General features: G+C 41.1%; 3 protein-coding genes across 5 annotated transcripts; 1 reads left to right on the forward strand and 2 right to left on the reverse strand.

The window, feature by feature from the left end:
- Positions 1–354: 354 nt before the first annotated feature.
- haus1 (HAUS augmin-like complex, subunit 1) lies at positions 355–4,141 on the reverse strand. 2 transcript variants are annotated; one of them, XM_077505717.1, is made up of 9 exons: positions 3,998–4,141; positions 3,122–3,296; positions 2,247–2,382; positions 1,876–2,010; positions 1,108–1,231; positions 887–952; positions 750–821; positions 612–659; positions 355–466 (listed from the first exon to the last, which is right to left on the reverse strand). In XM_077505717.1, exons 1-9 carry the CDS (start codon positions 4,115–4,117, stop codon positions 425–427), a joined length of 918 nt encoding a protein of 305 aa, XP_077361843.1. In that variant the 5' UTR covers positions 4,118–4,141; the 3' UTR covers positions 355–424. The 2 variants fall into 2 exon arrangements, with proteins under 2 accessions (XP_077361843.1, XP_077361844.1); XM_077505718.1 differs by lacking the exon at positions 3,998–4,141 and adding an exon at positions 3,356–3,519.
- On the forward strand, positions 4,116–6,701 carry mis18a (MIS18 kinetochore protein A). The gene is made up of 5 exons (XM_077505847.1): positions 4,116–4,164; positions 4,308–4,374; positions 4,564–4,686; positions 5,518–5,620; positions 6,630–6,701. The coding sequence occupies exons 1-5, from the start codon at positions 4,116–4,118 to the stop codon at positions 6,699–6,701; spliced, it is 414 nt and encodes a 137-aa protein (XP_077361973.1).
- Positions 6,702–12,717: 6,016 nt separating this feature from the next.
- hunk (hormonally up-regulated Neu-associated kinase) lies at positions 12,718–25,799 on the reverse strand. Of its 2 annotated transcripts, none has more exons than XM_077504710.1 (9): positions 25,282–25,799; positions 19,892–20,184; positions 19,733–19,788; positions 19,510–19,645; positions 19,284–19,411; positions 18,168–18,294; positions 17,909–18,077; positions 16,748–16,910; positions 12,718–15,327 (listed from the first exon to the last, which is right to left on the reverse strand). In XM_077504710.1, the coding sequence occupies exons 1-9, from the start codon at positions 25,519–25,521 to the stop codon at positions 14,564–14,566; spliced, it is 2,076 nt and encodes a 691-aa protein (XP_077360836.1). In that variant the 5' UTR covers positions 25,522–25,799; the 3' UTR covers positions 12,718–14,563. The 2 variants fall into 2 exon arrangements, with proteins under 2 accessions (XP_077360836.1, XP_077360837.1); XM_077504711.1 differs by lacking the exon at positions 25,282–25,799 and adding an exon at positions 24,350–24,470.
- Positions 25,800–26,054: the final 255 nt, after the last annotated feature.

A 26,054-nucleotide genomic window follows, 5' to 3' on the forward strand; every position in this document is an offset into this window, starting at 1 on the left:
GTTTAAATATCTCTGTGGTTGCACATTAGAAGTTTCATTTTTTTTCCACCCATGACTATTTGAACTTGGTTTTTTTTTGGGTTTTTTACACATTAACAACACTTTTATTATCAATTTAAAACTATGTTTCAATTTGATAGTTATAATATATTAGGCAGAAGAAAATCTTTTTTGTTTCTATTTTTCTAATTTTCCAAGTTTTTTAAATCAGTTTGCGCCAGTAGTGAAATTAGTTTTCAATGTACTGGAAATATAAAGTAGGATGTAGGAATGTGCCCGATTTGTTACTGAGCCAATTTGAGTGGAGGTCCAGCGCTGCACCGAGTGACTTGTAACAAAAGACAAACATGACACTTGACATTTTTGACTTTATTTGTGAAATATGTGTAAATAACATTCCTTTAGGTCTCATTTCTTAGCATCTCTACAAGTCCACGTGCATCTCCATCTGGGAGTCGAGCGCTGTCTAGAAACGCCAAAAAAAGAGAAAGGCAGAAACTTTTCATTTTCACTTGACCCAAATTTTAGCTCAAATCAACACACACAAAATATGTAATAATTGACCAGGCAAAATCTCGCAAGTGGAAAAATTCTCACAGCCACGTTCTTACCAGTTCTCTTTTAGCCTCTTCAATTTTGACGCGAGCGAGAGACGGGCTCTGTGGTAGGAAAAATCAGTTGGAAGTCAAACGGGAGCATATTGTGCATACGTATCATTTTAAATGATGATAATCCAGAGGCAAACAAACCGGGCTGAGGTCCATGAATGGCTGCAGTTTCTTCTTCAGGGGCTTGATTTGTGTTTTGAGCGTGTTCACTTCCTGTTTGGAGGAACACAACAGGAAGTGAACCATTTGCAGAGCTTGGTTTTGTCGCATGAGCTCACCTCAGAGAGTTGCACTAACGCTTGATGGCTGAGCGACTCCATCATGTTCCTGGAAGCCAGCTGAGACTGACCAAATCAAACAAGATTTTTTTTTTTCCCCCCACATCATTTTTAACATTCACAACACACACACAAATATCAAAGTGCTCGCTTAAAAAAAAAAAATCTTAAAAAATATCTTGTGTTCTTGTTGGACTGCTTACTCGTGCGACTTTTCTTACCTCTTGGGCCTCCCGTCTGCTCCGGATCTCTTTGGCCTTGGCCTTGAGAAAGTCCATGTTGAGCAGACGTTCCTCTGCTTTGGCACGCTCTACCTCTTGAGCCTGACATGTTTTGCTCACGTTCCTGCCCAACACATGCGCACTTATTTGTCAGGGAAAAATGTCAAGAGTTAAAGGCACGGTCTAACGTTTTCACTCAGGAAAATGCACTATATAAATACAGGATTTATACACATGAATTCCTTCTCAATTTTCACCTCTGGGCTTCTGTGTGTGGTGTGGTGGTGTTTTTTTTTAAGTAAATGTTGAAATATAACACTAAAACATTGAAAAGATTCAAGATATTTTTTTTAGGACAAAGTCCTTAATTTTAGAAAAACTTGCATATTTATTTTTTAATAGTGTATAGTTTAACTTTTTTTTTTTTTTTTTTTTTTTACATTTTACAGGGAAAAAAATATCTTTTGTGGGAAAATGTGTCCTAATTTTCAAAAGGGAAAAAAAAACTACTAATCTTGATCTAGATTTCCATAAAAAAAATTAAAAATATTTTTGATTGAAACTTTCTTCTAAAAATATGCAATATAACAAGACAAAAAAAATTACATGTTTGAGGAATAAAGTTGGACATTTCTAGGTTGGGCTTATTGTTGCAGAATGAAGTCATAAAATTCATTCATAACCTTAGGAGGAAAACAAGTACTACTGTATTTTTTTTCCTCAGAAAGTCATGTCCCTGTTTGGGAACATGCAGAGGAGCTTGCGTACGCTTGCAGTTGTTCTCCGAGCACCAGGGTGGCACTCATCTTATTCCTGAGGTTGCGGAGCGCTCGGTCCAACTTGATGTCAGACTTCTCTGCGTCCAGGAGCTCGTCGGTCAGCCGGTTCAGCGCAGGCATCAAACTGCGGAGCACAGCACAAACGCCAGCTGTCATGTTACTTCTCAGCGGCTAATATGCTAACGTAGCAACCAGAGGCAGGGACGTTTTCTAGCATGTGCGAACAAAAACATTGCTATAAGAGATTATTGACGACGAGAAAGTACAACCGTCGTCGTCCGGAGATCTCTATTTGGGGGAGGAGCTCAGATTAGCTGGTGGTGTTGGCGGGTTAACGTAGCCACTAGCTGCGTAGTGTACCTGTAGAGCGACGTGTCTCGGAGTGGCAGGACCGCCGCGTTGTCCATCAGAGAAGACAAGTAGTCCACGCAGGACTTGGACAGGCTGGCGAAGGACACGCCCAAGCCTTGGACCAAAACATCCTGAAGGTGGGCAGCTGGAGCAACACAAACACCGCCACCTCATCAAATTTAACATCTCGCCTAACTGTGACTGGGTTGTCTTCTCAATATCATGGTAGTGCAATCATCACACTTTCAGACATTAAAGGGATAGTTTACTGATTTAGCCATTTTTGTCAGGTAAACATTAATATTTTGCCTATAATACATTTTATATATTTTTTTATATTATTATTATTATACTATTATTATTATTTATATTAACACATTTTGCAACTTGCTGTTGACTGAAAACGACATCACAAGGTCTCAGGTAACCAATCACAGCTCATCACATGACCAAACCTAGAAAACAGGTGAGCTGTGATTGGTTACCTGAGCCCTTGTGATGTCATTTTCAGTCGACAGCAAGTTGCAAAATGTGTTTTTAAAGGTACTAATTGTACGGGAAAAATAATGAAAGTATCAAATTAATTATAGACAAAATATTAACTTTTTATTTATATAATGGGCTAAATAAGTGAAGTATCCCTTTAATTGAACCAGACAAACAGTCAAGCACAAAATAAATACAAGGAGCTGCTGTAGTCCACAACTCACAGCCACCGACACTCACTGGGCCACGCCCCTTGAAGGCACACTCCCAACTTATAAACGTTTTTCTTGGTATTGAAATGAATTATATACAAACGAACTTAGTTACGAGCTTGGTTGACATAAATGAAGGCGAAACTATCAATTAATAGCCAAACGTGAGTTTTGCTTTAGCCTCACCGTCAGCTTGGTATTCAACCGCTTTTTGTTTTCGGTCTTCGGCGAGCAGGCGGGCGTGTAGGCATCGAAGCTCGCTGAATTGGGCGAGCTGCTCCAAAACGTCCATCGTCCTTGCGGTCACTTCGAATTGAGGAACCGCCTCGTCACCGAACACCGCCGTCAGCCAGCGGTTCACCTGAACAAAGTCACGGCATGAGTACGCGAACTACTGGAAACCACACGCCAGCTTTTTACCTTCTGGATCTTTTCACACATGATCGGGGAAAATGTCAAGAGTTAAACTGCTGAAGTCGAGCGATCTTTGAATGTCAACAACAGTGCCGTCTTGCTTTCCATTTTCGCGCCGCTGACACGAAACACTTCCGGATCCGGTTTCCAAATTTCCGGGTTGTCGCTTAATCACAAGACGGATTTTCCTTTAGCATAAAAAAGCTCCCATTCTAAATTACAAAATGAATGTTTCGATAAAAAAATGTTATCATTAGTTTAGGTACACAACAATACTGTTTAAGAATAATTCATACTTAAAAACAAACAGATTTGTTTTTCTGTCGGAGCGATAATGAGCTCTACGATAAGGGCACCGTTTGAAAATTGGGAATAAAAAAAAACATTTTTGAAAAAGTGGCGTTAGGTAAACTGACATTATTCCGTACGTTTTTTTTTTTTTTTACACGTTGAGGATGAAATAAAGTTTTTCGTGAGGCAGCCACAATAAACCGAAATGGAAAGTTCAAGGTGGTGAACTATCGCACTTCCTCCTCTCGCCGATTTCATCCTGGCCGCGAGAATTCAAATCTAAAAAAAAATGGCGACACGAGCGAAGTATTCCACTGACAGCGTGAAAAGTAGCAACAACACTTTCGAAACGGTTACCGTAGACTCCACCATCATCGAGGAGAAACTGTTTCGTCTCAGTGCGGTGGACGACGACGAAGATGACGGTCCAGTGGTGTTCTTCTGCAGCAAGTGCAAGTTGCCCGTCGGAGATTCCATGTCGTGGGAAGGCACACAACACGAACAAAGTCACATTCACCTCAAACGTAAGTTGGTTTATTGACTTAACCATTTTGAACTGGCTTTTCTGTTCAGTTTGTAATGTCCAATAAAAACAGGACGGTGAATGAGTCCCAGGGCAGTAAAAGTGTAACTGACTATTATGTTCTGTTGTTGTTTTGGTCTGCAGGAGTCACTAACAACGTGCTGGTTGGGAAGGACACTCGTCTGCATGAAGCCAGGAAAGGTTCTCTTTGGTAAAATACTTCCTAATCCTACATCACATCTCTTTTTCGTTAGCAACACATTTTTGGTATATTAATGAAGAGTCAAAATAACTGGAGCTTTATTGTTGTACCACAAAGTGCACCAATACTACTAGTACTTTTGATACATAACATTTTCATCCAAAAAACAAAACAAAACTTCTTCTTTTTTTCTGCCAGTCTGATTGCGGATTTGGTGTGTGCGGGATGCCACACGGTCCTCGGGATGATCTACAAGTCCACACCCAAGAACTTGGACCACATGAGATCCACCTTCTGCATCAACGTAGCCCACATTGACAGGTAGTTTGCCTCAAATTTGGGACTCATAATTACAGGACATGTTGTTTTTTTTTTTGTTTTTTTTTGTTTTTGTTTTTTTTGTTTTGTTTTTTTTTTGCTGCAATTGGATGACTTTGACCTGTGTGGTGATCAACTGTTCTTGTCTTGGGTTAGATAATATGTATAGTTTTATTGCAATTTGCTAATTATTTTATGAGGTAGGAACACTTATAAATGTTAAGTGAATTCTGTGATGGATGTGCTCAACTTCATTTGTAGAGCACTTTAAAAACAGCCATCGCTGCATACAAAGTGCTGTCAGTCACAATTAGACATGCAATAACAAAGACTGTGAAAACAATAATTCAATAACATTAAAAAGTAAACACCTTAACACCTTAAACGGTAAAATAATGTCAGGTCAAAAAACAAAGAATAAAAATGTCTTTGAATTTTTAATCATTTGGAAAAGTACTTGATTTTGGATCAAACAATACATTTTCTCACACAACAAATAATTATCTATCAGCACAAAATGTAAATAAAATAATAAAAACTGTTAAAAAATGTCCCCCCCCCCTCAAAAAAAAATGGAGAAAATAATAATAAAATAAAATATTCATAAAAGCCTTAATTTCACAAACTCCACACAAAAATGTTTTATCATAGTGACAACAATTTTTATATAAAATTGTATTTTGTCATATAACAATATACTACCTATATCTAATTTAGCATTTACATCACATTTATTGAATAAAACATGTTAGCTGAAGGGGGCATACAGTCACACTTATGAACAAATCATCAATTGCAAATCCTTAATATTTTATATTTTTGTAATATTTGCAGTTACACGCTGGGCTCGGCGAGCCAGACGTTGTCAGCAGAGGGCCCCAAGGAGCAGCCGCTGACTTTTGAGTACAGAGACCAAGTCGAACAGATGCTGAATGAGGTAACGGCAAGAAAAAAAAAACATCCACAGCTCTTTTGTCTTCCTCCACCTGTGCTGAAAATTGCCAATGACATCATCTTTGTTAATGATGACATCACCTCAGCTGTAGTAAGCTCAGATATGAGCTCATCTCCACAAACTGTTATCATGTTTTTGTTTTTTAATTTTTCATTTAACCTTACAATAACCATGCTCCCCAAAAAATGAGAAAAATACAATTGAAACATTATTTATATATATTTGCAATTTTTGTCCCCCCCATCAATCCCCTCAATTAGCTAGAATTTGTGCATCCAGAGGGTGGTTACCTTTTTTTTTAATGGCCTTTGTTTGGTCAGGAAACCAGTACTCTAATTGTCCTGATGGGGGCGCTGTGGTTGCACACTCTTCGGCACAGAAACAAAAGACTGACAAGCATGTGCAGGAATCTTTGTTACACGGGATAAATATGTTGTTGCCATGCGTGTGCTCAACTTGCCGGGAAGATTAGACACAATAAGAAACACATTGAAAGGGAATGAATTTACATTTTAACCTTCACCTAATGAAGTGGCCAGTGGATGTGTTTATGATCCATTGTCCTGTTTGGGTGAAAAAACAGCTTTTAGTTGACTTATCACCTCTTGCCCGTGTGTCAAATAAGAGGATTTGTTCATATTCTGTGATTTGGTGAATGTGTCACTGTCAAGTTTTGCTTGCTAATGAAGATTTTATTTCCACTTTACACGGGGGCTTAGCCCAAGTTCTCTCATTTGGCCGTGGAAAATGTTTCATTTTGGCACGTGAGCTTATTCATTGACACAGAGCCAAAGTAGTAAGCTGGCTATTTTTATCCACAGAATATTTCATTTTTAATTAAGGCCATAAAGTTAATATTGTTTGCCCTCATTCCACCCCCAACCCAATTTTCCATCCACCTCCTGTTCTCCCAAATTGTCTTTTGGCTTCCTTTCCGGCCGCTCCTTTTAATTTCCCACCTGTCCACTTTCTCCTACCCTGATGATACAAGATGAAGATCCTGGTGGTTTCCATGGCGCAGCATGTGCAGGAGCTGGAGAGCGCCGCTGAGGACAAGGTCTGACCGCGTGTCAAGCGCGCGCTCCTCCTCGAGGAGAAATCGCTCCAGTCAGCAGCTCGAGTCTCCATCGGGACGACTTCCTTTTTTTTTTCTTTTTTTTTTTTTCCGCCGGCGTGTTAGCGAGCGAGAATTTATTTGTACGGGCCTGTTTTTGAGTGCCTGTTGTTGCACATTGTTCACTTGTGTTAGCAATTAAAGTTTTTTTCTAATTTTTCTTTTTGGCGCCACGGACTCGTCTCGTGAAAATGTTCACAATGAAATGTCTTTCAGACTTCAATGGCTCATCAAATATTTTAGCTTGGGACCTATTGGGCCACCTGTGAGATTGAATGCTGCTGTTTTGGTTAGCAACATGATGCAAATGTGTCCAAAGTCTCCGCCTCACTTATGTTGTTGTTGTTGTTGTTGTCAGTTGAGCGCAAAGTGTTTTCAGTGATCCGGATAATCCACGAGGTTTTGGGTCTTGTCCACGGGCGGTGCCAGCCGGACTTTTGCTTTCGGGGTGTTTGCCGGCGACGATGCGAGGACACGCGGTTGGCCCGTAATGTGCCTTAGCGACTTCCTCCTGTCAACCTCCCCCTCCCCCCGACCACCCCGCAACACCGCCAACCAACACGCCGTATCCTTGGAGTGGTCGCCACGGCAACAGGCCACCACGTGCTACGTCGCCTCGCCTGTTGCCTATTTGGGAGGGGCTGCCGGCTAATCTGTTTGCGCGCGTGTGTTTTTCTCCACACTAAACCCCGCCCTTCCGTCCCCACCCCTCCCTGGATGAAAACAACACGAAGACACAAAGCACGCCGAGATGTTTTTGTGCTTGAGCAGCTCGTGTTTTCGTGCACTCGTGCCACCCAATGGAAGCACAGGCTCTTAAAGATTGACCTTCCCAAACTAAAGGTCAGTGTGTTATGTCAGGTGACCCTAAACAGTAAACGTGTTGCTTTGCCAACACATGAGGTGACCCTAAATATGTGTTACTCTACTATTTTATGATGTGACCATAACAGTTTCAGGTCCAAGGTGACCCTAAATAAGTGTTCTTCAATGTGAAGTGATCCTTAACATGCAGGGATAAACGTGAGGTGACATTAAAGGTGTGTTAGCGGCTCACATGTAACAAATAACACATTACAAATGCACACATTGCACAGCTCGCCGCCTTTATTGCACCAGTTGTAGCCCGGACCAATCAGATCGGCCGTAAAGCGCCCCCCTCCAGAGACCCCCCACCTTAAGTGAATAATGCCGAGGCAGCGTCTCCTCCTCGTTTCCACCTATGAGGACGCGATGTTGCCATGGAGGCAATGAAGCCTCCGTCAGCCAATCACGTCGTCCCCTGCCTGACTCTGCCGACCAATGGCGGCTCGAGCTGTTGCCACAGACACCGGTGCTTGATTGGCTCACAGTGTCTCTTTCATGACATTTTGCTTTTTTTCTGACAAGCAGACAAAAAAAAATCATCTCAAGGAGTTCCACCTGTTTGGCAAGTTGTGAAATAAAATCAAATTGAAATGTTTTGACTACACACTAATAAATCAAAAAGGATGTTTTGCTCTAGTTATCAACATGCAGTGTGCAAAACAAAAACAGCCACACCCAAAAGTCACCAGAATCAAAAGAAGGCACACACTGCTTGGAAAGCAAGATATAAAAATAAAAAACATATAAAATAAATAACAAAAACTAAATAGCCATAAAAACAGATAATGTCATAAAAATGAATGTGATAAAGGCTGGGGGGGGGGTACATGTAATTAAGAAAAAATTCAACAATGGGGGTAAATCAGGTAAAATAAATCTAAATCGATGATAAATGTTAAATTAAAATGTTACAATAAAGGCCAATTACGATAGCTTTATTTAAATAAATAATCCTAATTAAATATTAGAATTAAGCCCAAAAGCTTAAAAAATACATGAAAAGAAAAAATAATTTAATTAATATCAATGAATAAAATTCTATTAGAATTCTAAAATTGAGGCCAATAAATGATCAAATATTGACATTTTTAAATAATGCTAAAGTATAATTAAGTTCAATAGGTGATTTTTTTTTTTAAATAAAATGTGCTAAAGGGAAGAAAAAGTTAATGAGTGGGTAAAGTAGTATGTAATAAAATGAATATAATTAAATGAATAATATAGTCCAATTGTTGAAAACTCCCCTCATTTATATCAAATAAGTAAATAGAATAAATGTTTGGGCAAGAGGTGGAGGACACCCTGGACTAGTCGCCAGCCAATCGCGTATCAGGGCAGATAATGAACAGTGGATTGGTCACCACTCAATGCCAGATCTTATACAGACAAACGTGCATTCCTACTCATGGACTATTGTGTTCAATCAAAATGACCTCACATCATCAAAAAGGGATCAATATTGTCATCAATCGTGCAATCAAAGTCCAAGCTTCTTCCATACGTCTGGGCGGCTTCTCGTTTTGTTTTTGTTGAAAAGAAGAAAGTGTCCCTTGCCTATTAGCCACAAGTCGCTTTACACTAATCGCAGTCTAATAGCATGTGTGTGACGTACACACGCATTGATTGCAAATCAGCTTAAGTCCTCTCCGTCTGCTCAAAGACGTCATTTGCAAACATCTGCTGGTGTGGACAAACAATATGTGCTTACCGAGGGCTGAACGCATCAGCGTGTACTGTGCGCATGTGTGTTTACCACCCGCCAAGGCAGAAAGAGCGTCGGAACCATTTTGGACAGGTGTGACCTTCTTCCGCATCTGGCAGAGGTGACCTTCATGTGGGTGAAATATTTCAACTAAGTCATACTTCAAGTTTAAAATTCATCAAAACGTTTTCACATTCTACACAAATGCATCCAAAAAAATGTCAGCAGCAATATAAAGCCGAAAATATTTTTTTGTTTTAATAACCTAACTCTAATAAAATGGGGGAGACAATAAATCTAAGTTAATTGAAACGAGTGAGCGTGAGTTACATGTTTCAAGCGAGTGTCAAGGTTGTTGGGCAAGTGCTACTCAAAGAACTACAAAAATGGCAGACCTACAGGAGGGCGGAAGGCCAAAACATCCCACATTCGTCGCAGGTGAAACTTATTTAAAGTAATAAAGCGGCAGGCAGGAGGACGCTCGCCGTCATGTCGTCGTTATCAAAAACTGTCAATATTGCGGACAGGCACCTGGTAAGATACACGTTTGTGTTACTACGTACTTCCCCTAAAATGTATGTTTGGGTTAGAATAGCGCTAGCTTAGCCGCGGGCCAGTAGCTACAAGCGCTTTGTTAAGCCTTTCATTCACGCCCATATGTGCTCAACTGTCGTTTGGCCATCGAATGTTATGTTCGACTTGTGGGTTTTCACATGTATCTTGTCTTGAAGTGCACATTTTTATACGGTAATTACAAGAGCAACTGTATATGAAATATGGTCAATTCCGAACATCCGGGCATTTCTGATATTTTCACAATGCACATGCTTCATTTTCAGTACATGGTGAAAACAAACGGCGTATTGTATTGCTTTTGCCTGTGACTACCATACAAACCAGACAGATTGTTATAGTAGTCCAACGACATTTCATTAAATCAAAAGTTATCCAAATCATATTCCAATACTGTATATGCATTTCAATAAGTGGAGAGCGTCCTTTCACGACCGCCATTTTGACTTGACGTAAGCTGGCTGTGATTTTGTAGCCTATTTTATGCAAGTGTAAAAAAAAATTTTTTAAATAAATATTCATGCAAAAGTTTTCCCCATCTTTTTAGTGTTAAAGGGATAGTTTACTTATTTAGCTATTTTTGGCAGTCGACATTAATATTTTGCTTATAATAAATTTAATGTTTTCATTATTTTTAATGTACAATTAGTACCTTTAAAAATACATTTTGCAACTTGCTGTTGACTGAAAATGACATCACAAGGGCTCAGCTAACCAATCACAGCTCACCTGTTTTCTCGGTTTGGTCATGTGACATTCACAAGCTGAGCTGTGATTGGTTACCTGAGCCCTTGTGATGTCATTTTCAGTGGACAGCAAGTTGCAAAATGTGTTTTTAAAGGTACTAATTGTACGTGAAAAATAATGAAAGTATCAAGTTAAAGGTGTATTCAAGGATCTTTTGTCTCTCCGTCTTCCGGGTGGATCATCTTAACAATTGGTTCTCGATTCCGTCAATCAATCTGCCGTAACGACCTCGTGCGTGCTCGTTCTTAGCTGAGCATGCGCACCCGGCCCCACCCCCGCGGACGAGCAGGATTGCTGGTAGGCTGTCTGCCATGCACATTTTTTAAGAAGTGACTAACGGACGGTTTGGCTTCTACTTTTTGAGAAGATCCTTGAATACACCGTTCATTAATTAATTTAGGTACAGAATTAAACGTGTAGTATGTTTCTTGACAAGTGCTCACACACAAAAGGAAGAAGCCAGAAAGTTGCCTGTGGGTTATTTGTAGGATTTTCGGTTTAAGTTGGGAGCATCCCTTCCAACTAAGTGAAATCTTGAACTGCTCATCTTCAAACTCTGAATCGGCGCTATTGACTTTGACCGAGTGTAACTAGCTTATTTTTAACTTCAAAACATTCCCAAAAGTCTTAAAAAAAAAAAAAAAAGTGTGTGCGAGCTAAGGTGCAACTTGTTGAAAGTTGTTCTTCCCATTTGGTTGACGGTTTTGTTTTCGAAGTAAGCACATAAACAAAAGGCTCGGGAGCCTTGTCGCATGTTATCCGCTTAAAAGTACCCTGACTGTTTGTGTCGTTTGTGGTGTGTGTTTGTTGACTGGTGGGTGACACCCCCACCTTCGTGTGTCTGGTGAGGCCAGTGTTGACCCAAAGAGGTTTATGGGGGACCACAGCTGAGTGGATTAACGTCTACAGTTTGTGTTTATGACAGCAAAGCCTGTGGGGGCTTAGGGGCGGTCACCAAATGTGCGTGAAACCCCTCAGGAGGTCTTTCAGCTGTCGCAAGGGTCTGTTGTTTTATGTTTACCGGCAGCCACGGGTCCACCGTGAGAAACCAAAGCGCTAAAGTTAGACGTCGCCTAAGCGTGGAACTCATTTGCTAGCTTAAGCGGAAGAACAAAATGTCTTGGAAGCCCCTTTCACTCTCGAGATGTCTCGGTCACATTTTTTTGCACCAAAGACTGTCATTTATTTTTTTGCTGTCTGTCAAAAACGAGTCTCAATCCAATTCCTCGGCAATGCATTTTGAAGGGAAAAAAAAAGAAGAACACGTTAAAATTGTTTTATCTTAATTAAAAAATAATTTAATATGTAGGGTATCCCAACATGATAACTTTTTATATGGCTGTAGTCAGCAGTGGTTCAAATAAAGTCAACAGATTATCCTTGACTTTAGATTGAAATTAAAAAAATCTGATCTTTTTCAGATGAAAATCATGTAATCGGCCCTGATTTCCGATCACATGATCGGAACATGACTGACTAACAGTGGAGCGGGTTATTATTCACCCATGGTTTTACGCAGAAGCAAAATCCAAAGCAAGATACAGCACAACAAATGAAAGACATGACAAAGTGTGTTTGGAGTTGAATTATAAATATTTGAAATAATTGTATACAGCATAGAAATCTCTTGACAAACCAACAAAAGTTACAAAATGTTACAAAAGTTTTCCTCCGAGTCGGCATCGCTCTCGGCATGAACGCAATTTGAACAATACAAAAGGTACAAAGACGGCTGACAGACTCACAACATTGCATGCAACGTTTCCTTTGAGTGGTTAACAGTGCCAAGCCCAAAGAAGCCCAATTTTTTTATTTTTTTATTTTTTTACAAGATGGCTTCAAGAAGGAGGAGGAAGTACAACTTATCTACATTTTTCTCCATCTTGGCAAATACTCATTATTGGTCATCGCAGTAAACATTTAAGACTATTGCACAGAAAGAAAAAAAAAAAAAGTTTGTGTTTTACCAACGTTAACTTTCACAATAAGGCGACTTTCTATTCCTTTTTTAAATTTTCTTCAAAAGTGATACGAACCAGCGTTTTGTTTTGTTTTTTTGTTGTTGTTGTTTGGTTGTTTGTTTTTAGCTGACGTGACTTCCAATTGACTCTTCAAGTTGCTTTGGTACTCAAGTTTGCAAGATTATTATCAACTCTGAGTGGAAAAATTACAGACATAAGCAAGTACAAAAAGCCGGGACTGAATTATCGACGTCTCCATAAAAACAACACTTGGCACCTACGTAGCTCGTATTGGGAAAAAAAAAAAAAAAAAAAGTGCTTGTACGCGGCGGAGCGTGAGGTAAACGGCGTTAAACACTGCGGTTGTGCGACACCATTTTGGTTTTCCTGTAAACGGTGCAGCGAGAACTCGCACAGAATTCCGAGCTGGAAGTGTGTCGGACTCGTAGACGTCACAGAAAACGCGTAGCGTACACAAAGTGTAGCGGGGACGGGGAAGAGGCGGGTCCTTTTAGCTGGTGTGAATCAATCGGCGGCTCAGTTTGTTCTTATGACTTCATTCAGTGTATAATACAGTCAGTGTGTGTGCGTTTGTGTACATAATGTCCTCGAGGTACAGTGATTCCCAACCACAATGGTACAAAATGTACAAATACCGGATTTGGGTTCATCTGTTGATGCTAGGGACGTATAGCGAAAAGCACAGTGAAGCCCCATTATACTGTACTGAGGTTCATCTGCGCCATTGCAGATTTTCAAGCATTAGGAGGTTGGAGAGGATACAGGCAAGTCCCAATTCAGAGTTGCCTGAACATATTACTGGAAGACACGTGGCCGTGTTGTTGTGAATTATTGTATGTGTTGCTGCTTCATGTGTGTAAAGTGGCAGCTGGTCTGAGGTTTAGAATTACCGTAACGTTTATTGCATTTGGCATTACATGTTAGCATTATGCTAGCTTATTTAAGTTAGCTGAAAAAGGGGCTCAGTTGAACATTTTGGTAAATGTTTTGTTCTCCGTATGTGTTGCTGTTCCATGTATGTAAAGTAGCAGTTCGTTGAAAGTTTAGAATTATTGCAACATTGATGCTAAATTTCCATTAGCGTGTCTATTTATGGTTTAAATGTTAGAGGAAGTCAACCTTACACAGTTCTTGACAATAATGTTATATGTGACCTCACTAGTCTAAACATGACAGTTAGATTTATATTACATTTGTGGAATACGAGTTAGGAAGCAAAATTCAGCCTTTTTTAATCTATCTCAGGGGCGGCCATTTTGCCACTTGCTGTTGACTGAAGATGACTTCTGTGTTTCTCAGGGCTCAGGCAACGACCAATGAGAGCTCACCTGTTTTCTGAAGCTGTGCTGTGATTGGTTGTTACCTGAGACCCGAGCAACTGTGATGTCAACAGCAAGTGGCAAAATGGCCGCCCCCTGAGATGGATAAAAGCTGCTGGATTTTGCTGCCTAACTCAAATTCCACTAACGCAATATTAACTAGAATACCTTTTGGACTAGTGGGGCTGCATAGAACATATTGTCAAAAAAAGATTTGGGTTGACTTCCTCTTTAAACATACACAATTCTAAACATTTTTTATTGCCATCCCTTGCTCGTTTTTTTTTTTCCGTTTTTTTTTGGTCGCTTTTTTTTTTTGTTTTTTTGTTTTTTTTCTCAGCAAATAAGAGTACATGTTGAAACAAAACGTGAATTTGCAAATGCCGAATTGTGGTTATGCGACAGGTGATGGTCTAATGTATATACTTTTTATACTTTTTTGTGATGTTTTTCTTTGGTGGCACATAGGGGCTATTTTTGTAATGTAAAAGGTGTGCCTTGGTGCAATAAAGGTTGAGAAACACTGATCCATAAGTCATTGCTCAGGGATCCCAATGTCACTTTGGAGATCCGTTTTCAAGTCAGGCAGTTCAGTTTTTTTTTTTTTTAAATCTCGTCCCATCAACAGAGGGTCTTGAGCGCCCCTGACGCGCAGAGCAGAGTCTGCATGGGGTAGGGCGGCGGGGACACCACTTCCTCCACCACCTGCTCGGGCCGGAAGCTGAAAGGCTGTAGTTGCACCTTCTTCTTGAACGGCCCCACGCAGGGGAACTTGGCACGCTGCGTGGGGCTGTCGGGGTCGCTGCTGCTACTGCTGAGATTGGACGGCGGGCTGAAGGCCGACGCCGGTTTGAGTGGGCTGAAGGCCGACTTGGGCGGGCTGAAGGCCGAGCCGCCCGGCGGGCTCCCCACCGCGCTGGGAGGGCTGCAGCTGGTGTCAGACGAGAAGCCCCCGCCCCAGTCGGCGGAGACGCTCTTCTTGGGCTGCGGGTGGACGATGAGCACGGGCGGACTGGGGATGGTGGCCTTCTTCAGATAGGACGAGTCGGGCTGGAAGGCGGAGACGTGGCGGGGCGGCGACAGCGTCCCGTTGGTCAGCTTGTACCAGGGCGAGGCGGGCGCGTCGTCCAGCCGCTCGGCCTTGGCGAGCGAGCCGAACGAGTGCATGCCGATGGGCGAGGGTGCGGGCGGGGCCGGCACGCTGTGCTCGGGGCTGCTGCTGCTGTTGTTGACGGGAGGCATGGTGGCCAGGCGGCGGCGCTGTTGGGGCGTGTGTGACGAGAACAGGGGCTGGATCTCCAGGTACTCCATAGACGACGATGCCACCGTGCCCGGCGGCGCCAGCGGCGAGTTACGATGGCCACCAGTTATAGCACGTAGCAGACCTGCGCAACACCAACCGTTAGCAGAGTCCAACATATGCAGAATATGATCCAAAACATGCATGTCCACTCGGCCATCAGTTTTCAGACCCCTTGCTTCAAATTCATGAATACTTGAAATTCATAAAAAGTGATGCCGTCAAATGTAAGGCTTTTTAAAATACATTACACCATTTAAGACCACTGTCATAAAAGTCAGGACTATTTAAGGCTAGGGATGGGTGAGTACCAATGTGAGCCTTATTTTAAGGTATCAATACTCGCGACAGTAGCTGATACCAGTATTGACCGCCGGAACTAGAAATTAGAAACAAGAATATAAATTTGCCATGAAGTTGATGCAATTTTAAGGAAATAATCTATTTTATAGGACTTTGAATAAGGTAGCTCTCACTGTTTTTTGAGGAATTTTGTTGTACTAGTGGTATTGGTATTTGCTATTGACTTCTCAAGAGTTGAGCACTCTACCAATACTGGTATTGGTCTGAAAAAAGTGGAATTAAACATCCCTATTTAAGACCAATTTCATCAAGTTTAAGACCGCTTTCTTTCATTGTATTTATTCAAATGTAAGACTGTGTACTAGGACCAATTTCATCTAAAGTAGTAAATTTGATCCCATCAAATTTAAGACCTCTTCCATCAAATGAAAGATTTAAAGACCAGTTTCATAAAATTGAAGACAACCTATCAATTTTAAGACCGACTGATTCTAAGAAGAATTTAAGACCGCTTGAATTCAATATAATGCCATTTATCTGATGAAGTATTTTAAAGATTTCCGAGAGAAGTATATTTTATGTAGCATTTTTCATTGAGGACTCTGGAAGTGCTTCGCATAGTTTAAGATTAAGTTTAGACCACTTTGATCAAATTTAAGACTCTTAAGAACATTTCAGACCCTTGTGTGACCACTTCCATCAAATTTAAGACTTTTTGGAAGCCAGTTCTATCAAATTTAAGACCAATACCATCAAAGAGACTTTAAGGCCACTTTGTTTAAAGTTGACACTTTTTCACAGGTTGAAATTTAAGACCTTGACGCAATACGAGCATCATGAGCAGGTGATGTGGCTTCAGTATTACATCACATTGTTTTGTTTACATTCTCACAAATTAGTAAGCTTTTCGAGGGTGGACATACATGTTTTTGGATTGGTGACATTGAGTGGTTTCTACTTGAACGTCTGAGGATTACAACATGTTGACGTATCGTCTGAGACGCTTCTTCTTGTATGAACAGATGTTAGGGAAGGTGGTTGGATGGATGCACAGGGAAACAATGGACAGATGGACGAAATAAGTAAGGGGAGCATGCATGTTGTCTCAACCTACCCTGCATGGACAAAGAACACCAAGCGTGGAGATGAGACACAAAAACACAGGGACAAACGCCGACAAGGCGGCCACCAAAGACGCTCACCAGTGCGGTGCTTTTTCTCCTTGGTGGGCCCTTTGCTCACGGCTAAGTAGACGGGCGCTTGCTTGGGCGGGATGGTCAGCTTGTCCACATGCTTGCGCCACTGCGTCTGGAAGTACTCGTTCTTCGGCTTGTCGCCCTTCTTCTTCTCCTGGAACTGCATCTCCTGAGGACGGACAGCGGCCGCAGACGATTCAAGGCCACTTCAATTTAAGGCCCTTTTCAGGCTTGCGCTCATCACAAGACCTTTAAACATCAAATTTATGACCCCTTAAGCCCCTTTTCCTCAAGTTTAACATTTTACTGAAAGCAAATTAGCCAGATTTAAGACCCCTTTAAAGGCTACTTTCAAAAAATAAAAATCTCTAAGGTAGTTTGCAAACACCGGTAGATCAAATTTACACTATTTTTAAGAACTACTTCTGTCAGATATAAGGCAAGGCAAGGCAAGTTTATTTGGATAGCACATTTCATACACAAGGCAACTCAATGTGCTTTACACGAGGAAAGGCAACACATAAACATCAACAAACAGTTAACATTCAGAGGAAGAAAAATAAAAATAGGTTACAAAATTTACTAAAAAGAACATACAATAACAATCTTAAACCATTCAACAAACTTTAAAACATTTAGCATAAGGAAGTTTAAAATAATACAAATAATTAAAAAGGAAAAAGAAAAGACCCTTTTGAGACTGTTTATAATTTACTATCAAATTTAAGCTTTTTTTTTTCCTGCCACTATGATCATATGATTATTTTGTTTAAATAGACTTGAAGACCGTTTTGGTCAGATTTAAGTCAGTTTCATTAATTAAATTCAAGACTTAGACTACTGCAATCAAATTTAAGACTTTTGAACAACTATAAAAATAAAGATTTTATGGCCTCTTTCATCACATTTTAGAATTTTTAATACCATTTTGGTTAAATTTAAGATTTTTTTTTAATCATTTTGTTCACATTTTAAGACTTTGAATGGATTTAAGACTTCAACTAATTCCATCAAATTTAAGACCCTTTTAAAGACACTGATCAAATTTATGACCCTTTTAAGACAAATAGCAGAATCCTAAAATTGACTCATATATTCCAGTTAAGTGATCAAAGTTTTCAAGATGGCTTTACACAGTTTCTTGTGGTTCCCGGCAAATGGACATACCCTGTACTCTTTGGAGAGCCTCTTCATCTTCTTGTTGAGCAGGAAGTAGACTGCGAGGGTGTGGCAGGCGCGGTTGGTAAGCACGGCGCTGAGGACCTCGCTGTGCTTGTAGGACATCTTCTCTGTCATGTGCAGCAGCACCGTGTGGTTGATCTCCTCGATGTGGATCCTTCAACAAGCCAAAGTTCAGAAAAGGGGACTGTGCAAAAAAAAAAAAAAAAAGGCTAAGGGAGGGGAGGGGGCTCTTTGGCGGCCATACCTGTTGAGGTAGGGCGCCCCCGTGTTCCTGTTGGCCAGCTGCAGCCACGAGTCGGCCATCACTTGGTGGATGTTGGGACGCTTGTTGGGGTCGGGCTCCAAGAGCTTCTTGAGTAGGCAGATGGCGGCTGGAAAAAGAAACATCAAATATTACAAGCTGCCTCGTAGATATAAGTAAGGAACATTAAAAACATTTAACTACTTTGAACCATCAAATTTAAGACCCTTTTAGACCACTTTGGTCAATTTTAAGACTTATCGGATTCAAGACTTTTTAAGGTCATTTAGATTAATTGTAAGACATTTTTAAAGGCCACTTCAATAAAATGTAAGACCCTTTTAAACCACATTGAATAAATTTAAGCCCCTTTTAGATCCCTTTGCTCAAATTTGCTCAAACAGATTCAAGACTTTAAGGACATTTAGATTGAATGTAAAGTATTTTTTTAAGGCCACTTCAAATCAAATCAAACTTAGGCTTTTAACAACTAGTCCAACCACATTTAAGACCCTTGCAAAACCACTTTGGTCAAATCTAAGACTTTCTGAGGCCTGAAGGGAGACTTGGAAGTCCACTGATCTAATTTAAGACATTTAGGTATGACTTCTCAATTTTAAGATCTATGTACAAGTACTACTTAAATGTAAGACTTTTGAAGACCACTTCCATCAAATGTAAGACATAAGGCCACTTTGTTACTTTTTAATGCTAAAAATATGATCCAATCAGCTGCTCGTCAATACCCTTGAATGTGGACGTCTGGATGAAGGTTTAGAGGATAATTGAGGACGTCTAAGGATCTGCAGACGAGCCAGATTGGAACACGTCTTCTGTTCCATCTTCGCCCTTGTCTGCATCCATGTTGCGTAAGATGGCTCTGAGTCATCAGCTTTTATTAATTGACACTTGCGCAAGTGGGTTAAGCCCGTTTGTTGCATTAAGGTGACACCACTCTGATGACTAAAATATAAGATAGGATAAGAACAAGCCACCAAACAAATGTTCAGATTGCGTCACAAGTGTACGACCTGCATACATTTTTTTTGTCAGTCAACAATTTCCTGCTGTTCATCCGTTCAAATGGTATTAGAACCACAAGTTGAAAGTTGTCACTACCTGTGGAGAGCGAGGGAGGCAGAGGGTTCATCTCCTTGTCCACCATCTTCTGGTGCAGCGCGCGCAGGCTGAAGGGCTCTACGGTGAACGGCAGCGTCCCCGTCAGCATGGCGTACATGTTGACGCCGCTGGGACACAAAAGACCTCATTATTCATTCATTAACGTCCCCTATAAAACACTTGTTCTTTTTATGGGCTCGCTCTCATTTTCATTGATGAAACTCACATGGACCAGACGTCCACTTTGGGTCCGTACTTCTTCCTGGAGAGCAGTTCCGGGGCGGCGTAGGCGGGACTCCCACACTGGGTGCTGAAGGGGTCCGAGTAGCCGAGGATGCCGGCGCAGTTGCTTAGGCCGAAATCTGAGGACGGGTGGGATTATTAATTTTGGGGTTTCTTGTCACTCTATGGCGTAAACGAGATGTTTTTTTTTGTTTTGTTTTTTTTACCGATGAGCTTGATGTTGTCTTGCTCGTCCAACAGAAGGTTTTCGATCTTCAGGTCTCTGCGGCACAGAGAGAAAACACAAGATTGGGTTACAGTTTCAAGTTCAGGGTTAACGATAACCCAATTTTTTTATTTATTTTTTAAAATGATGTCAGGCGTACCTGTGCACAACGCCGGCCCGGTGCAGGTGCTCGACGGCGAGCACGAGCTGGCGTATGTACTTCTGCGTGCGGCGCTCGTCCAGCCGCTTCTTGTCGTAGATGCGGTTCATGAGGTTGCCGCCGGGGCAGAGCTCCATGACCAGGTAGTAGCTGTTCTCCGTCTCCAGGATGTCCAGCAGCTGCGTGATGTTGGGGTGGCGGATCATCTGCTGGATGTGGCCCTCGCGACGCAGGTTCTTGGTCACGTACGAGTCCTTCTTGGCCTTGCGCTTGTCGATCACCTTCACCGCCACCTGCGGGACGCGACCACGCGTTAGCTCGCCAGGCAAGAGCCAAAAACCACGCAGCGGTGTAGCGTTAAGTCATCCGCGCGCAAACTCCCGGAACAACTGAAAAATTGGAGGTTTTGGAGATTAAATGAAAGGCAGCTTAAATGGATACTTGACTAATTGACAATTTTCAGCAGTGAAAAATTAAAAGGATACTTTACTTATTTAGCCATTTTTTGGCAGTCAAACAATGTTTTGCCTATAATAAATGTGATATTCTCATTTAACAGTTATCTGAGCCCTTGTGATGTCATTTTCAGTCGACAGCAAGTTGCAAAATGTGTTTTTAATGAAAGTATCAAATTAATTATAGACAAAATATTAACTTTTTATTGCTATAATGGGCTAAATATGTGAAGTATCCTTTTAATATTTTATCCAGAATGAATTTGATAACTTCATCATTTTTCATGCACAATACCTTTTTAAAGACTACCTTTGAACCACCAAATTTAATACCCTTTTAGACCACTTTTGTCAATTTTGAGACTTATCGGATTCAAGACTTTTTAAAAAGGTAATTTTTCTACTTGCTGTCGACTAATGATGACATCATCTGTGCTGAGGAAGTAGGTAACGACCAATCATGGCTCACCTGTTTTCTGGGTTTAGTCAGTAAACTTAGCCATGATTGGTCGTTACCTACTTCCTCATCACAGGTGTTGTCATCACCAGTCGACAGCAGGTCGAAAAATTATATTTTCAAGGTATTTATTGTACAAAAATTTTAACTTTTTACTGCTGAAACTGGCTCAATGAGTCAAGTATCCCTTTAATTTTCTACTTTTATTCCTGAGCCACTTCTTCACGCTCATTTACTGGCGCTCACGTCACTCACCAGGCGAGGCCCCGCCTTTTGAAGCCACACACACTCAAAGTCAGTGTGGAATGTGAGGAAAGGCAATTCCATATGGACAAAAACAACTGCACCTTGTGCATGTTGTTCAACAATGCAAAATATTTTTTTAATTTAAAAAAAATATATAGCAGTCACTATTAGCGCATTTTCTGCACTGTAAATTTGAAATGTCCTGTTTATAATGAAAGTAACTATCGTGAGTCAGAAATAGTGATCTGAATCAAAACTTTGGTGTATTGCTACAGTTGTCTGTATCATCATGTTTCCATCCCAGTGCCTTTTGGGAGTGGTCATATCTCGCCGTGGAATTCAAAGTTGCATGAAGCAGCCCAACAGCTGACGAAGACCCCCCCCCCCAAAACCAAAGCGAGCCACAGAGGAGGCCAAATGACCCGAGACATTCGCTTGACTTTCATTTGCAGCTGGCACTAAAGAGAATGAGGGGTCACACGTGTTGAAACCAAATTCCCGTCCTCTCGTCTTTTATGGTCCGGAACGTCTTTTATGACATCATCGCTGGCCGTCCGGACCCTCATTACATTCGGCCCACCGTCTTCCCTCCTTGTCTAGACTCGGGTTCAAGAACACCGACGTCGCTCGCAAATCATTTGGAGGAGATGGCAGCCGACTAATCGGCGGCTTGTTAATAACTGCAGCAAGCGGACGTTCTGTCCTTCGCGTAGGCCGGCAGACGTCTGTCCTTTCGTCCTTTCGTCCTTCCGCACATGCTCGCCTCCAAATAGATTTGGAGTACCACGCCTTATTCACACTCCACATTTTGAGAGTGTTGTAGTAATGCAACTTTAATTATTTTGTGGATTATTTCTCATCTTTATTTCAATTGTGCATTAATTGAATACCATTTTTTTTACTTTATGGATTATTTTTTGTTTTTATGTTGTAAATATCAAGAATAACTGTCGAGGAGCCATCACATTCATTGTAGTACATGCGCATTGTGAGTGTGTGCTGTGGATGTTTATTATTGTTGTTTGTTTGTTTTTTAAACTGTGGTTTATAGTATTTGTACTGTAGTTTATTTCTGTAGTGCAAGATGGCATTCATCAAAGATGCAAGTTTAGTTGTCACATTCATTTTATGACATGCTCATTTCATTCACGCATGTGACCCATGTATGCCAGTTATCTATTTTATTTTTACTTTCTGCATTATTTCTACTGTGTAAGGTAGCAGACAGCAGTTATCATGAATATCTAGCAAGAGGAGCTATCACATTAGGACATGTACATTTGTTCCAGTGCCTGGTGACACTCTGGATTTTATTTATTTATTTATTTATTTATTTTGTACTCTGTGGATTTTTTGTCGTCATTGCATATATTTGTATTGTTCAAAATCGTGCTTAGCAAATATAACTGGCAAGAGGAGCCATCACATTCATTTTAGACATAACGTGACCTTGTCAACTTGTTTTTCCCTTTTTTTTAACTCTGGATTATTTCCAGTCATTATGTTTATTTTTATTGAGAAAAGTGGAAGTTATCAAGAGTAAGTGGCAAGAGGAGATATCACATAATCATGAAACCCAAATTTTGTCTATGCACATGACCAGTATACATGTTGTGGATGTTTTTGTTTTTTTTCCCTTCATGGATTATTCTTACTTGCTGCTGTTGTTCATTTCTATTGTGGAAAATGGCAGTTGAACAATAACTTGAACAATACTGGTGAGACGAGCCAGTCCCATTATAGGTTATGTATAGTACTCATGCATAATGTGGATTATTTCTAGTTGTTTTCTATTGTGGATTATTTGAAGTTCTTTATTTCTAATGTGCAAGGCGGTGTTTATTGTATTTCACTGGTGGCAAAAGCGGCGCTAAATGTCGCTTGTTTACAATCGAGCGCATGTGCACTGGTGTGGGGGGGCAGTTGTTTACAGTACGAGCCAAAGTGGGGGGTTGATGTGAGTGGGTGGGGGCTCCCCAGCTCGCCGGCGGGCCTGTGGGGGTGGGGGTCATTTGTTTTCTGGGCTCCCCTCAGTCAGAAAAAAAAGCGGGTCGAATTGGGGGGCGGGGGACAAGACAAGAAAGTGGGTTATAGTACCACATCCAAAACATGTGACCCCAACCCACCTCCGCTTCACTTTCATCCACGCATGGTGTTAAATGTTCACTTTCCAGGGATGCTTCCAGCCTGCCAGCGACAATAAACCCTCTGCCCCCGCCCTCCCCTCAACTCACCCCTCCCTTCGCCTCACTCCCTCCCTGGCCACGCGGTTGCAAACGTTTGCATCATCCTGGACAAAGAGATGCAAGTGCCACGAGGGTAGCAAATCCGACAGGCCAACACCTCGGTGACCGATCGTGTACGCCACGCAAAATGCAGGCACGCAGGAAAATAAATAAATAAATCACATTCATTTAATCACATTCTCGTAATATTAACACGTTTTTGTCGCAAAATTTTACTTTCATTTTTTATAAGCAAATTATATGAGAAATAGTCTTAAAGACTTTTAAAAAATGATTTGTTATATTACATCTTTTTTTCTTCGTAAAATGACTTTTAGAATATTGCCACTTTTTGTAGCAAATTTAATTTAAATCTTTTTAAAATACTCTAATCTTTTTTTTTTTTTTTTGATCAGATTTAAAAAAAAAAAAAAAAAGGATTAAACATTGTTTAATTACTGGTTGAGTCCATGACATGTAAGAAAAATCTGTAAATATAAAATTAAAAAATAAATAAAAGTAAAAGCAAATGTTTGTAAATGTCTTTTCGATTCCACTCCAAGATAATCGGTCTGCTATCATGAGAACTATACAATGGGGAAATATTTACTGTTGGGAGGTGGAAATTCTAAGGAATTGGACAATATTATAGATTAGTTATTGATTAATCGATTAATTTCACTGCCATTGACACGTACTAGATTTTTTTTCGTTCCCCCCCAAAGGGAATGGCTGGAGGGAGCGTCTGATGCTGCTCCACTGTCAATTTCACACTTGGAAACAACTTTACTGATGCACATCCACCGGTTGATGGCGTCAAGTCCCCATTTTAAATATGAGAGCAACACAGCATGCGAGTCCACTGGGAGAAACGGTTGCATTTTTTTCTGGTGAAAGATACAAGTGTATTCTTTCATTGGGTGGATTTTGTGTTTCGATATAATCATTGAATATAATATCCTCTGTGGGTCATGAAAAAATGCTCTAAAATGGCAGACAATAGTTTAATTGTCGCTCCTCCACAGAAAAAGGCGAATGATGGCGTGGCCACAAAAGGACAAAGCGAAGGACTGGCCTTCAGACGAGTCGTGTCCACGCGTCCGAGACAAAGGCAAGTCACCGAGTGGCCTTCAGCAGAATCCTGATGAGGTCCATTAATCACAAACACACACGGCTGTCATGGCACTCCCCGATAGCATCCTCACCCCCCGCCCCTCCGTGAGTCTGCTCGTTATGCGACGCACGCGCACACAAAGGAGCGAGAAGAAAGACGCAATGTTGTCAAAACAAGAAACGTCAGCGGGCGTGAGGTCATCAGCCGGGACAGCAGACAAAAGATACATGTCAAATTCTACGCACCTGCATCATTGCATGATAAAATGTCACCTTTGGATTACTTTCGGAATACGATTACGTCATTTGTAGTAAAACATTAGTTACTCACTACTTAGTGAGCTCAGTGACACGAGTTGCATCGGAAAGGTTCTTTACACAACTGTGTATTTAATGCATTTTGGTAGATGACCACAATGGTTCAGTGATAAGGTCCATTGATTTGTTCTCTTCTTACACATATGTGACTTAAAAATAAAGCCTTCTTATGGTACTATTATGACAATCATTATTTAAATAAGGGCAATATTAACTAATTTAACTGAAAAAAATAAGTCTTTTCTTTATTTTTTATTTTTCAAAATGCTATGATAATATTGCAAAATTAATGTACATTTTGAGTTACTCAAAAAAAAAAAAAGGGGGCGGGGGCAGATTTTTAAACTGGCAATAACATAAGTGGTCATTTTTAGGGGGGAAAAAAGTCTTATGAGAATGAAAAATCTTATGAGAATTAACTTTAAAAAAAAAAAAAAAAAAAAAAGAGAGAAAAAAAAGTGCGCTTAAAAGAGCGATGCAAGTCAGATTTTGTTTTTTCTTGTAATTTTACCACAAAGTTTCTTCATCAAAATCTTAGTTTTACAAGAACGGTGTATAAAGGGAGGCTTGTGGTACCTTTTCCCCGGTGAGTGCGTGCAGACCCTCCCTCACTTTGGCGAAGGAGCCCTCGCCAAGCTTCCTCCCGATCAGGTAGTTGCCGACCCGCTTGGTGTGGTAGAAGTTCTTGAGGATGTCGGCGGCGGGGCTGCTGCACAGCGTGGCCGCCGCCGCCGCCGGTGCCAGGTCGCCCTCGTCAGTCTCGCCGCTGCCGGCCGGCCCCTCCGACTGCAACACGTCGCACTCGGCCACCGGCATGACTGTCCGCCTGCTTTCTGGGCTCCTCGTCCGGCAGTTGGACCAGTCCCGAATGTGCCGTCTAATTACAAGTGAATGCCACCTGTTCCATCCAAAGGAACCCTACGAGCGCATTACGACGCCTCCGCAGTAACAAACGTGTCTTGATACAGTCGCGAGGGATTCTTATGTTTTATTTTTTTTTATTAAAAAAAAAAAAAAAAAAGTGAATTGAACAAAGTCGTCTTGGTTTGTGTGTGTCGTGAATGGCTCTCAGTTGCGTTTGTTTGCCAGTTTGAAGAACAAGTGACTTTCCCGGTTCGAGTGAAAGATGAAGGGGCGTTTCGGCGATAGGCGGGGCTTATCCGGTCCAGCCAACCAGCGCGTATCTAGGCGGGTGTCAAGCTGTAGAGCCAATCAGTGCTGACGGAGGCGTGGCTTTTGGGAGAAATGCCAGGAAGAAAAACACACGCCCTTGGAGGGAAAAAAAAACAAAAACAAAAGCACACGAACAAAGCACGTTGGAAGATGCTCGAAAATACTCAATATATGCC

Source organism: Festucalex cinctus, chromosome 18, assembly GCF_051991245.1.
Source record: "Festucalex cinctus isolate MCC-2025b chromosome 18, RoL_Fcin_1.0, whole genome shotgun sequence".
Classification (NCBI taxonomy): Eukaryota; Metazoa; Chordata; class Actinopteri; order Syngnathiformes; family Syngnathidae; genus Festucalex; species Festucalex cinctus.